This window comes from Epinephelus fuscoguttatus, linkage group LG21, assembly GCF_011397635.1.
Source record: "Epinephelus fuscoguttatus linkage group LG21, E.fuscoguttatus.final_Chr_v1".
In the NCBI taxonomy this organism is placed as follows: domain Eukaryota; kingdom Metazoa; phylum Chordata; class Actinopteri; order Perciformes; family Serranidae; genus Epinephelus; species Epinephelus fuscoguttatus.
Genome location: NC_064772.1, coordinates 21,298,134 through 21,311,081, shown reverse-complemented (window position 1 = coordinate 21,311,081; position 12,948 = coordinate 21,298,134). Strand labels below are relative to the sequence as shown.

At 44.1% G+C, this 12,948-nt stretch overlaps 1 protein-coding gene across 1 annotated transcript; it reads left to right on the top strand.

The window, feature by feature from the left end:
* Positions 1 to 192: 192 nt before the first annotated feature.
* On the top strand, positions 193 to 12,904 carry LOC125882162 (suppressor of tumorigenicity 14 protein homolog). Its single transcript, XM_049565865.1, has 19 exons — positions 193 to 312; positions 886 to 1,072; positions 1,196 to 1,320; positions 2,437 to 2,504; positions 2,580 to 2,773; positions 3,646 to 3,741; positions 4,072 to 4,291; positions 5,282 to 5,424; positions 5,587 to 5,684; positions 5,839 to 5,948; positions 6,128 to 6,261; positions 6,385 to 6,489; positions 6,616 to 6,726; positions 6,805 to 6,918; positions 7,060 to 7,179; positions 7,280 to 7,463; positions 7,541 to 7,812; positions 7,957 to 8,093; positions 9,675 to 12,904. The coding sequence occupies exons 1-19, from the start codon at positions 232 to 234 to the stop codon at positions 9,840 to 9,842; spliced, it is 2,667 nt and encodes an 888-aa protein (XP_049421822.1). The 5' UTR covers positions 193 to 231; the 3' UTR covers positions 9,843 to 12,904.
* Positions 12,905 to 12,948: the final 44 nt, after the last annotated feature.

Here is a 12,948-nt window from a genome sequence, read left to right as displayed (position 1 = left end):
TCATAGTGCTCTCATTGTCCCCCGCACTGCATTCTGGGGCTCCGTGTGACACCTGCCGCCCAGTTCAGGTAAACGGGAGGCGGTGAATGCCCGCCGCGTCCGAGCCGCTCAGGTCGGATTTCTGCGCTTTTTTTCAAAGGAAGCGACGGCGGGGGTTTCCTCTCTCTCCATCGTTTCTATGCCTGAGGTATTGTTGCATATCGCCTCTCCGAAGCTAAACGGGACAGTGCTATGAGGACTCTCCCCAAAAGCAAAACTTGCGAAGTGTACTGCGTCTCCGGGCATGGACACTCAGGCTGCGCTGCTGCACAGGTAAGAACACTGTGCGCTTTTCACTGCGCGTGAAGATGATGGAGCCAAACTGGACTTTGCTTTCTGACTTTTTTCTTAATATACTCTACATGTAGCCTTTAACGCGTATAAAGTCTGTTTGTTTAACTTTTTGGGGCTTTTTTGTAATGGCAAAAGGATGCAAAATGATCAGAAGCTATCAAACCGAGACAGACATGCCTTATCTTAATTGCAAAATCAGTCCCTGGGGTGCCTTTCTCATGAATGTCCATGTCAGGGTGAGCCACTTGATTGAGTGCTGACACTGCAGAGCCAGGCCGTGGGAAAGCAGACTCCTCCAGCCACGCTTTGTCTGCTCCCCTGGGGAATCTTGCCAACCCCTTAAATGTTTTAGGAGATCCTTTCAGCTCAAAGATGCTCACCGTTACTCTCACTAAATCAGTGTCTGCTCAGCCATTAAATCAATGTCTCATTGATCGTGGCAGACAGGCTGCTTTTTCTGTATCCCTGTGCTCACATAATAAAATGCAAACAATTAGAAGCAACTTGAGACATTAAAAGCTGGTATGATATTTGAGTTCTTGTGTCTGGAAGGGACAGGGGGAGCTGAAGGAGCCCACCCAGTCACTGAGCCCCCCCACGAAGCCTGAGGATCAGGCAGAGCAGGAGGAAGAGGGGGGGCGAGCTCCAGTGTGTGGCTCTTGGAGGAGATGGATGTTAGGTCTTCTGCCTTTCTTTCCCTTCGCTGCTGCCATTGCACTGACTCTCCACTTCTTGACACGTGAGTACACACCTGCTTTGGTGCCTCAGACTTTTTTTCCTGTCCTTAAAATGTGTTTATTTTGAAATACACCCACGGTCACACAAGTGCACCTGTCTCAAATCTCTGCCTCTTCCTCCCCAGCTCCGCCCTCCTCAGTGTTCTTCCTCGGTGGCAGCGTGGAGTTCCCAAACCTGAGCTTCACCTCAGAGCTGGCTGACTCCACCTCCCCTCAGTTCCGCCTGCAGGCTCGGGCTTTGAACCATTATGTAAGTGGAACGATGGACTTGTCCGTCACTGCGTCCCCTCTGAATGACACTTTGCTGCTTGACCTTCCCACTCTACGCTGAAGCTGATCTCACTACTCTAACTTTGATATGGTTCACTACGGCAGGCTACTAGTGTCTTTAAAGTGGCGCTTTCAAAACACTGCTGCCCTCTTTCTCCTTCCCATTCTCCTCTCTTGTTGTCTGTCTTTGCATTCTCATTCATTTGCTTTTCTCTTTATCAGCTTTGTCCTCCTCTCCCTCGCTCTCTCTCTGTTTCTCTCCTCTGTCCCTCTCTCTGTCTCACTCTGGTGGTGTTAAATGTAAAGCTGAAACAGGAGCTGAGCACGGTGTGTGCGCAAGTTCCCGAGACCCCCAGGGACAGGGCCCTTTCAGGGCTGAGGACAAGCCCGGCATTTGTGAGCCCAGCTAGGCCCAAGCAGCAAGAGTGAGAGGAAGAGCAGGCCTTCAATAAAAACATTGTCTGTGTAGCTTTCACACAATCAGCCACTCTGTGTGCCGAACACTACAGAGAGGTGAACCTCAGTTTGACGCTGGGGTCGAGAGGGAGAGACAGGGCAGTAGGGCAGGCTGGGATGAGAGAAGGATTGGGGAGATAGGAGAGGGGGAATTTGGAGTAAAGGTCAGATGCACAGCCAGACATTCTTGCTGAGCGGTGGAGAAATGGTGAATTGATAGGTGTAAATCCCCCCAAATCTACACTGACATAGTGTAATGCTCCTTTAATCAGCTGTGAGGGTGAGTTAGCAGGCTTGTTAAGTGGTCATAGTATCTGCACAGCCATCTGTTCATTAAAGAACAGGTGAACTCAAGGCTAAGAGCCCATACCACCCAGGGTCCTACCTCTACACGGCCAGCAGGTAGAGACACAATGGAGCTCTGTGCTGCTCAAAGTCAACATACACACATGCAGACTTTGATACACACACACAAGAACAATGCTTTTGTTGAGCTCAGGCTGTGTGTTCGACCAGGTGTGCTCATGTGTTGCTTACACAGGAGAAGTGACCTCACTTACACTGCTGTGATGTCACACCTACAGTACTGTAGAGTACAGTATGTTGTCAAGCTTCCCTTTTTGTCTTTGTTTTAAAACAGTTCTCAGAGCTCTACGAGTCCTCGCTATGGAGCTCTTACTACCTGCACTCAGGAATTACTGCTTTCAGGTATGATGCACTGACAGAAAGCCTGCTGATGAAATGACACCACAGTAGCAACATTGTTAACCCTTTGTGTGACAGTGAAGGAGTGGAAGGGCTCAATGTCTTCTACTGGAGTAAATTCTCCGCCCCAGATGATGTTGCAGTGGCGATCCGGATGTCCAGCCCAGAGAGGCTACAGCGCAGGCTTCCTGGCAGCAACAAGGTGCTGCGGGACAGCCGCAATGAGCAGCGCTATTACATGGAGCAAGATGATGACATGCTCCACCTGCTGGGTAGAGGCTCTCACTGTTGTCTGCATACATACAGTCCATGCACGTTAACCACACACACATATGTACTCATACGTTTACTTTCTGTTTCAGCATTATGCAGATATAAGCTTACATTAAACATATTTTTCCCCTTTGCTGTAGTGCTATTTATCAGTCTAGATTGTTTTGCTGTGAGTTGCCAAATGTTGGAGATATCAGGCATTAAAATGTCTGCCGCTGGTCTCCCACAATCCACCTCACCAAAGGAGAGAGGATTTCAAGAATTTCACTGAGCTAGCTGACATTGCAGCTCAGCCAAGGAGGACACCATTAACGTTTCCATCTCAAGCTGTCGCAAGCCTTTAGTTCATGAGTACATGAATACATGCCTCCTTTTATGCAGTGATACATTTGGTGGGTGTGGTTCATTAGAAAGAAAATAGTTCCTACATGAAACTGCTCACAACAAGGTCTGTGGATTATCTTGAGTAAGTGAGTCATGATTTCTTGAAGGAGACATTATGTATTATTTTGGCACTTTGAGCACCACAAGCTGAGTGCCATCTAGTTCCATTATACTGGAGAGAAGGCAGACATCTCTACAGCTGATATCTCCAACATTCGGCAACTCACACCAAAACAATCTAGACTGATAAATAGCATTAAAAATAAGAAATAAAATGTGTTTTTTTGATTTTGTAGTGAACTGCCCCTTTAACTTCCAATAAATATGTTAAAAGCAGTAACATTTAAGTAGAAACACTTGATTTAAAAACAATTAATTAACGCTTCACCCTTTGTAAAACTTCATTAATAAATAATGTGGTTTTATATACGTGTACATCTAGTGTTGTAGAATTTCTGGTGAATGTTGGCATCTGTTGTGTGTGTAGGTTTGGACCCTGACGACTTTGAGTCAGAAGAAAAATCGGACAAGAGTAAGAATCCAAACAGCATCCAGAGTGGGAAGTGGCAGCTTGGCTTCCAAGGTGAGGAGAGCGTGCATCTGACTTTATGCTGCAAAATCTAAAGATCTGGTTTCTGATGGTGAGTTAAACGTTTAAAAAAAAGAGTGATTGAGGCAGACTGTCTGTTCCATCAAAATAAGCTTAAACATTGTGTTTGTTTTGTGCTTTTGACTGCAGTGGATTTTTGCTTATGTGAAGTACAGCAATATTTGCCTCCAACTTCTTGTTTTCCTTTAATTTTCACCTTTTAACCCTGGTATGCATGGCAATCTGCTGACAGGGCAAGAAAAGTGACATGGCTCATGATGTTTGTGCAGTCATATGTATATTTCCATCACTTCATTTGTTTAGCAATGTCCTTTGACCTCTATGCCAAATATGGCAACAACCGCACCCTGAGCCTTGTGAGTCCCAAGAAGCCGTACTACCAGTGGCGTCTTCGCGTGCCTTCGGGTCATGTGGTTCGACTGGTCATCCTCACCCTGCATGGTGCCACGCCAGGAAGCTGCACCGCCCACAAGCTCTCGGCCTACGACTTCTTACTTCCATTACAGAACAAGATAATTGCCAGGTAAACACATTGTATGGCTGTTTAGACTCTGGAGTTACTGTGACAACATCTGCACTGTTGTATACACCCACCAGCTACTTAATTTGGTACACCTTGCTAGTACCAGGCTGGACCCCTTTTGACTTCAGAACTTCCTTAATTCTTGGTGTCATAGATTCAACAAGGTGCTGTAAACATTCCTCAGAGATCTTGGTCCATATTGACATGATACCGTCACACAGTTGCTGCAGATTTGTCAGTTGCGCATCCATGATGAGAATCTCCCGTTCCACCACATCCCAAAGGTGCTCTATTGGATTGAGATCTGGTGACTGTGGAGGCCATTGGAGTACAGTGAACTCACTGTCATGTTCAAGAAACCAGTTTGAGATGATTTGAGCTTTGTGACATGGTGCGTTATCCTGCTGGAAGTAGCCATCAGAAGATGGGTACACTGTGGTCATAAAGGGATGGACACGGTCAGCAACAATACTCAGGTAGGCTGTGGTGTTTAAACCATGCTCAGTTGGTACTAAGAAAATATCCCCCACACCATTACACCACCACCAGCAGCCTGAATCGGTGATACAAGGCAGGATGGATCCATGCTTTCATGTTGTTTACACCAAATTCTGACCCTACCATCTGAATGTGGCAGCAGAAATCCAGACTCATCAGACCAGGCAACGTTTTTCCAATCTTCTATTGTCCAGTTTTGGTTAGCCTTTGTGAACTGTAGCCTCAGTTTCCTGTTGTTTGCTGACCGGAGTGGCACCTGGTGTGGTCTTCTGATGCTGCTGCTTCCCCGTTCTGATGCTCGGTTTAAACTTCAGCAGGTCGTCTTGACCATGTCTACATGCATAAATGCATCGAGTTGCTGCCACGAGAGCTAAAAGATTGACTGATTAGCTATTTGCATTAATGAGCAGTTGAACAGGTGTACCTAATAAAGTGGCTGGTGAGTGTATGTCTACTTTATACACAAATCCTGGATGCATTTACTTGTCTCAGGTGGTGTGGGCTCCCTATTTCGGGTTCGTCCCCTGTCATGAAGCTGACATCCTCTGGGAATGTGATGCTGGTCACCTTCTCCTTCAGCAGACAGAGGGATGGAGCAATATTTAAAGCTTACTTCCAAGCCATCCCAAAAGCAGGTGACTGCTCTCACTGAAACACACACAGCCCAGTTCTACAAATCTTGTGTGATGTGTTCATGTTCATGCTGGAATTATTCATTTCCACTGATTAGCATATGCAGAGTAAAGTTGCCTCAATGTACTCATTGCACTTCAGTGTTTCACTGTCTCCCCCTGCAGGTTGTGGAGGGTCGATTTCCTCCTGGAACGGCTCTATTTCCTCTCCCTACTACCCTTCTTATTACCCTCCTAACATAGACTGCACCTGGACGCTACGGGTGAGCCACATGTGTGCATACATGCTTGTGAGTGTGCGTGTTAGAGACAGTGGAATAAGAATGAGAAAGTGCGAGAGTGAAAGAGTGAATCATCCCTTTGTCATATGGCCCGTCCACATTCCAGCATGTGAGTCGTCTTTGGTTACTTTATCAGGCGCCGTTGCCAGGATACCTGATCTCCATGACGATCGTGACGATAGACATTCAGGATTCCTCGTCATCAGACGGCTGTGAGAAAGACTGGCTGGATATCGGAGGGGTCAAGTGAGTTTTGAAACTTCATCCACATCAGTACAATTTTAAAAGATATTTCTACAATATTCACTTCACTTACTGAAAGTGTGTCTTATGTCATATTGTTTAAGACGTTCTATGTGTATTAAAGTGGCTGAATGTGTGAGTTCGAAGTTAGATGCCTTACTTTTGTGCTCCTCTGAATCTAGGCTGTGTAATCCAGTGTCAGACAGCAGCAAAAAGCGAGTCTACTCCTCTCCTCTCTCCCTCCACTTCCATTCGGACGAATCTCTCACTCACAAGGGCTTCTACTTGGTCTACCGAGCCTTCTCTCCAGAGGGCAGTAAGTAAAATCTGATGCTTTCAAACAACTAGCTCAGACAGAGAGGATAACTGATGCAGTGTCAATGCAGCAGATGTGTTGTTGGCAACAACAACAACAAATCTCATCCATGTCTGTCTCCAGCCTGTCCTCGCCAGTTTCGCTGCGGAGATGGACGCTGTATCCCTCTGAGGAAGGTGTGTGATGGAATAGAAGACTGCTCAGATGGACGGGACGAGGCTAAATGCTGTAAGTCTGTTGCCCGATTTGCCCATGATTTCTTTCTTACATGACCGTTGTGCTAGACTCAGATTTGTATGCGTTTGTTTGTTTTTACTGTATGTGCGCAATTGCACATATGTGTGAAACATGTAGCATCCTGCAGGCCAGGTGAAGTGTTGTGTGGGAACGGCCAGTGTAAGCCTCAGAGCAGCCAGTGTGTGAGCCAGAGCGCGTGTGCAGACAGCAGTGAGGAGGGCGCCTGTGGTGAGTAGGCTGTCATAACTGTAACACACGTGTGCTTGTTTGTATTTTGCTGATTAAAGCTTATGTGTGTGTTTACAGGAGGTAAATGTTACCACGTGTGTCCCAACAAGGTGTGTTTGCCAAAGTCTTCAGTGTGCGATGGTGTTGTTGACTGCAAAGACCGCAGCGATGAACTCAACTGTACCAGAGCGTGTGAGTATTCATGATGTTGGATACACTGACTGATCAGTTTGAGTGTATTTTATCACAATATGTAAAATTTATTAGTACTTTTCTGTATTTTTTAATGTCCTTTGTTCCATGCTTTCTAATAATGTCTTTCATTCTCTTTAGACCTTAAAGGCTGCTCCTCATCCTCTTACAAATGTGCTAATGGAAAGTGTGTGAGTAAGGTTAACCCTGAGTGTGATGGAGTCAAAGACTGCTTTGACGGCTCTGATGAACTGCGCTGTGGTAAGCTGTAATTGTCGTTATGATTACAAACTGAATAAAAGTCCTTTGAATTCTGCTGTCATGATTTTTGTCTCTTCCTCTGTCTCCCTATGTGTCCCAGGTTGTGGCACCAGGCCCAGGAAGCGTACTAAAATAGTGGGTGGCTCTGATGCTGGGGCGGGGTCATGGCCGTGGCAGGTCAGCCTCCAGATGGATCGCTACGGCCACGTCTGTGGAGCCACACTCGTCGCCAGCCGCTGGCTCATCTCTGCAGCTCATTGCTTCCAAGACTCAGACGCCATTAAGTAAGAGACACCTGGAAGCGTCGTTATGATAATCATAATTCTTGTGTGTGCTGTATTCATTTATGTTGTGTCTGCAGATATTCAGATGCCCGTGCATGGCGGGCCTATATGGGAATGCGTGTGATGACTACAGGGAACAACGGCGCAGCCACCAGACCGATCCGTCGGATCCTCCTCCACCCACAGTATGACCAGTTCACCTCTGACTACGACATCGCTCTCCTTGAGCTCAGTGCTCCGGTCTTCTTCAATGACCTGGTGCAGCCCGTGTGCGTCCCCGCGCCCTCACACACCTTCACAACAGGGACCAGCTGCTACGTCACAGGCTGGGGGGTCCTCATGGAGGACGGTAAGAGCTAAAGTACAAAAAGTATGTTTTTAAATCTTGCTGATGTTTTGAAACTAACTTCAGTCTGGGCTAACACAGACAAGCATCCAGTGTGGTTAAATTTACAATATACCACAAGATGTTTGATGTTTGTTTTAATTTTAGGTGAACTGGCCACTCGCTTACAAGAGGCCTCAGTGAAGATAATCAACAGGAATACTTGTAACAAGCTGTATGACGAGGCTGTTACTCCCAGGATGCTGTGCGCAGGGAACCTGCAAGGAGGGGTGGACGCCTGCCAGGTGAGTGTGTGCTTTACTGTTGCTGTGTCTTCGCACAAGTACCGTAAACCTTCAATTAGTAGCCCGGACTGTTTCTGAACTCAACAGGCTTATATTTGGGACAGGCCTTTAATTCCTTTTAATCAAAACTGTTGTGCAGCAAAGATGGTGAATGCGATCAAATTGTTTATTTGAACCAGTGTGATATTACTCGTATAAAAATGTGATGTAATGACACCCATTTGGCAGCACTTGATGATTACGACATCCGGCATATCAACACAACACAACTTTATCCTGTAAAACAACATTCGTAACTTGGATCAATTTTTATGAAAAACACTTTTGATTTTTTTTCATCAGAAAAAAGTCAGTGACACTGTCCGTACTTCCGGTGCCCTTCCCGTCACACCCATCTTCAAACTCAGCTTCCACTGTGATCTGAACTTAACACCTGTGATGCTTTGTGACTGCATCTTGCACGGTTGTGACACTATTGTGAAAACAAAATCTGTCCACAGACAGACAGTAACAGACAGCTGCATATTAAACAGCTGGTGCATTAAAAACTGTAAAATTATATTCTGCAGCAGTGGGTGTTTTGGTGTTAGGGGGATATTGATAGTATATTATCGGTTTTTTAAATCTGTCATCAGACAAAAAACATTATGCACAGAAACCTTGCACACTGAGTTTGATGCGTTTTATTTTTCTATTTGTTGTGAAAATTCACAATACAAAACAGAAAGACAGTTTGCTCCCATGCTTCTCTCCACTTGAGGTAACTCCTTGGCTGTCGCCACTCTCTGCCTGTGTGTCTTTCATTTAACATCGCAGTTACATGAAGGGGCCACGCTGTCTTCCCTCTCTGTCTCCACGCTGTCACTTTCTCTCTCTGTCTGCGTGTGGTTTTTATCCTTTATTAAATATTCCTCCTCGTCATATTCATCCAACCGGATTATTAATATGTGACCTGCTGAAAGTGAACTATCTGAGTTATGAAATGATCCTGTGTGCCCTGTTCCGCTCCTTTGTTGCACATGTATATGTCCTGCAGGTTTTTCCATGTTTCCTTCTCTCCTCCTTAATTAAACAACTCTCTCCAGGCTTTTGGCAGATGTGAAAAAATGCAGGAAATCAAACCTATTGCGAAAATTTAAATAATGGACAAAGTTTTGAAATCAGTGTGCAAACGTGACTGACAAACATGCAACAATTTTGGACAACAAAATGCAGACTTAATGTGCAGTGGCTGTTTGACCGAATTCACTGTTTATCAGAGTGTTCATCAGTGTTCTGCGGCGCCCACCAGAGGAGAGAAGTATGAACAGTTTGTGTCGAGGCTGTGAAGGGTTTGCAGTGATGTTTATAAAAAAATGGCTTTCCTCATTGAATTCAGTTTCAGATTTATGTTCTACATCTTCCAGAATTTCCCTTTAAACCACAACAGAGTAAACTGAGACTCACACATTCATATTTTCTGTCCTCTTTAGTGTCGCACATCCTCCATGTGTCTGGACCTGTCTGTTATGAAAAGTCACTGCAGATTTTCTGGAAATGTTGTTATGTTCACGTGAATCATCGTGCACGTGTGTCTCTCAGGGTGACTCAGGAGGACCACTGGTGTGTCTGGAGCGAGGCAAGCGGTGGTTCCTGGCAGGGATCGTGAGCTGGGGCGAGGGCTGTGCGAGGCAGAATCGCCCCGGTGTCTACACGCAGGTGGTCAAGTTCACTGACTGGATCCATCAGCAGACCAAAGGACAGGTGTGACTGAACAACACACTGACATGAAATAAAGACTTAACACACAGGACGAAAGTCTCAGACCTGGAGTCCATCTTCAGATCGTTGTAATGACTGCATGACAACACATTCAGTCAGTTTTTGGGAGTGTGTCCATGGCAACGGGCCTGTGGGGACATCATCAGCGCTGCAAACCGACCAGCTTCCTTATAATCGCCGACCACTGACAGTGGCTATGTTGACATGCACAAAAAAATGTAACCTGGTTGTTAAATTAACTTGATTTTGGGTCGTTACACATAAATGTTGGAATTTGGTTTGAATACCTTACACAGATTACAAATACAATACCAAATTATGTTAGAGAATCCTGTGCTAATTTCACAGGGTGCTTTAACATAAAACGACACTATCAGCTTTTAGTTTTCACTGCACACACATAGACCGAACTGTGGTTCAATATTTACGACTCTAATTTTGACAGAGCAATAGTTTGCTCAAAGTCAAGTCAAACTTTATTTGTAGAGTACCTTTAAAACAATGACAGTTGACCAAGTGCTGATCAGTCACAAATTACCAAAACAACACGGAGAGACAAACAGCAAAAGGAACAGATGAAAATAATAGAAATAATAGAGGACACATTGCAGCACAACAGAGGATGAAGTCAACTGAAATGTCAAGCTCAAATCAACGAGATGAGGAGGGTCTTCAGCAGCAACTTAAAGGTTTCTGTGGTCTGAGCAGTTTTCATTTGAATAGGTAAGGTGCAGAAGTTCGGTCACCACTGTTTTTGTGTTTTGTTCTGGGAATATCCAGGAGCATCTGATTGGTCAACTTCAGTGCTCCAGCTAGAATATGAAGATACAAAGTTCTGCTTGATAAGGTGGCACCAGCTGGTTTAAAGCAGGATTTATACTTCTCCTTGGATATGTAACAACATGTCCCAGCGACACAGACGTCCTGTCTATTTTTGTAAGCTGAAACCATTTCCCTCAGTGGAAACAAAACTTTTATTTACTTTAATTTCACAGATAAGAAACAATAAATTATGAAGACAATGAAGCCTCCACAAAAATAGCATTTTAAGTCTTGTGTGATTTATCCTGGCTTGATATATTTGTATATTTGTTTGGAAAACGTGTTTAGTATAAGACAGTTGTTTTGTCAGTGAGTTGTAATGGAGCCAAATTATGTACTGTTACCTTTGTTAAATGTTGCTGTTATCCCTGGCTTCATATGAGTAGAGGAAAAGTCCACTAGCTGCTAGGCTAATTTATACAATGTAAAATGCTGTAGGCTTGTGCTAATAACGTTAGCATGTTGTATTTGTGGGGAAAATGTGTCCAGATAAAGACAAGTGCTTTGTCAGTGAATGCTGCGAGTTATAGTGAAGTTGATTTGTGTATTTGTGTTTAAAATGGTTGCTATTAAGCCATGTTTAATGTGTGTTTAATGTGTGTTTTGAATCAACTAAACTTTACAGCACTTAACAGAAACCCTGCTGCCAACTAGCTCACAATGGCATATGCCACATGTGTAGGCTACGGCGTATTCTCTGCATAGAGCTGACACACAAGTATAAATCCTGCTTTTAAAACCTTAAAAATAAGCAATAAAATCTTGAAATCAATCCTGAAATGGACAGGAAATTAGTTGAGGGAAGTCATTACTGGTGTTATGTGATCACATTTTCTGATTTCAAGCTAGAGATACAAGCGGCAGCATTACGTACTAACTGCAGACGTCAAACAGGCGATTATTGTACACCCACATTACACCACAAACCAAGTGCCATCTAGTTCCATTATATTAGACAGAAGGCAGACATCTCTATGGCCGATATCTCCAACATTCTGCAACTCACTCCAAAACAATCCAGACTGAAAGATAGCACTACAGTTATTAGGACGAATATGTAGATTTGGTTTTTGGGTGAACTCTCCCTTTAAGTCTCCTCAGTCAGATGGACTGATCAAGCCCAAAGTTCAAGAAACTACCCAGGTTATCCCGTGCATGTAAATGTAGCCAGTTACTTCCTGTTTTTCCTGTCACAGCTGACCATGTCAGGTGGTGCCAACAAAAATCACAACGGTCCTTTTACCGAATGTGGAAAGAGTTCTCTCCCCACACGCATGTAACCATCTATTTTTCCTCATCTACATTCGTCCATGTACTGTATATGTGTGTTCATGACCGACTGTATATGTATTGTACTGTATGTGTATGTATGTGCATTTGTATATCATGAGTTTCTCTGAGTCATAGCCTTATGTTCAATATATTCTGTAATGGTAGAGAAGTGAAAAATCCTTCAGTAGGAGGTGATAATATATTTTGCATTTCAGTTTTACTGTGATTTAATTTATCATCACGTTGCCTCTGTTGTATATCATGCTCCATGAGAAGCATGATCACAGCTCCCTTTAAAAATCATGATGCTGGTTAATAAGATTATCAGGAGGAAACTTTACCAATCTTTTCTGTGCAGACACAATGGCATGTTCACCTGTCTCCCGCTGCTCATTCAGCTCACATCACCACCCAGTGGCCACTTTGTACCACCCGAGGGAATGATGCACCTCACACCCATAGGATTAAAAAACATTGCGCATCATTGTTTAATTATACCAGATTATATGCTTTTACATTAAAGACACAGTTTGCAGTGCAGCAGGTCTTACCAAAACTGTTGTAATTATTATTACTATGACATTTATAGTGTTTTGTTTTTTCTTACTACAATGTCCAAAAGTGAAATTTGGCTGAGGCTGGGCTGAGACATCTCTGCTGCTTTAGTTGTAAATGGTGCTTTGACTGAAAAGAGTGCAACATGAGACACCTGTGCAATAGAATACTTTGGAGACAATATAATTTCATCACCATGATGTTACAGTTTGAGTAGGAAGTCACCTTAAAGCTAAGGTTACCTGTTTATACGTGACGAGTTCCCTGTTTTTCTAGTTGTGTGATTTGCTCGTCCAAGAAAATCTCTTCTTTATTTACTTTCCGATGAAAGATTGAAATCTGAGAAACGTGACTGTCAACTTGTTGATGAGGACACCACCCGTTTTCTCCGGTGCCTACGTGCTGATCACCGCGTATACCAATTCAGTGTACACGCAAGATTTAA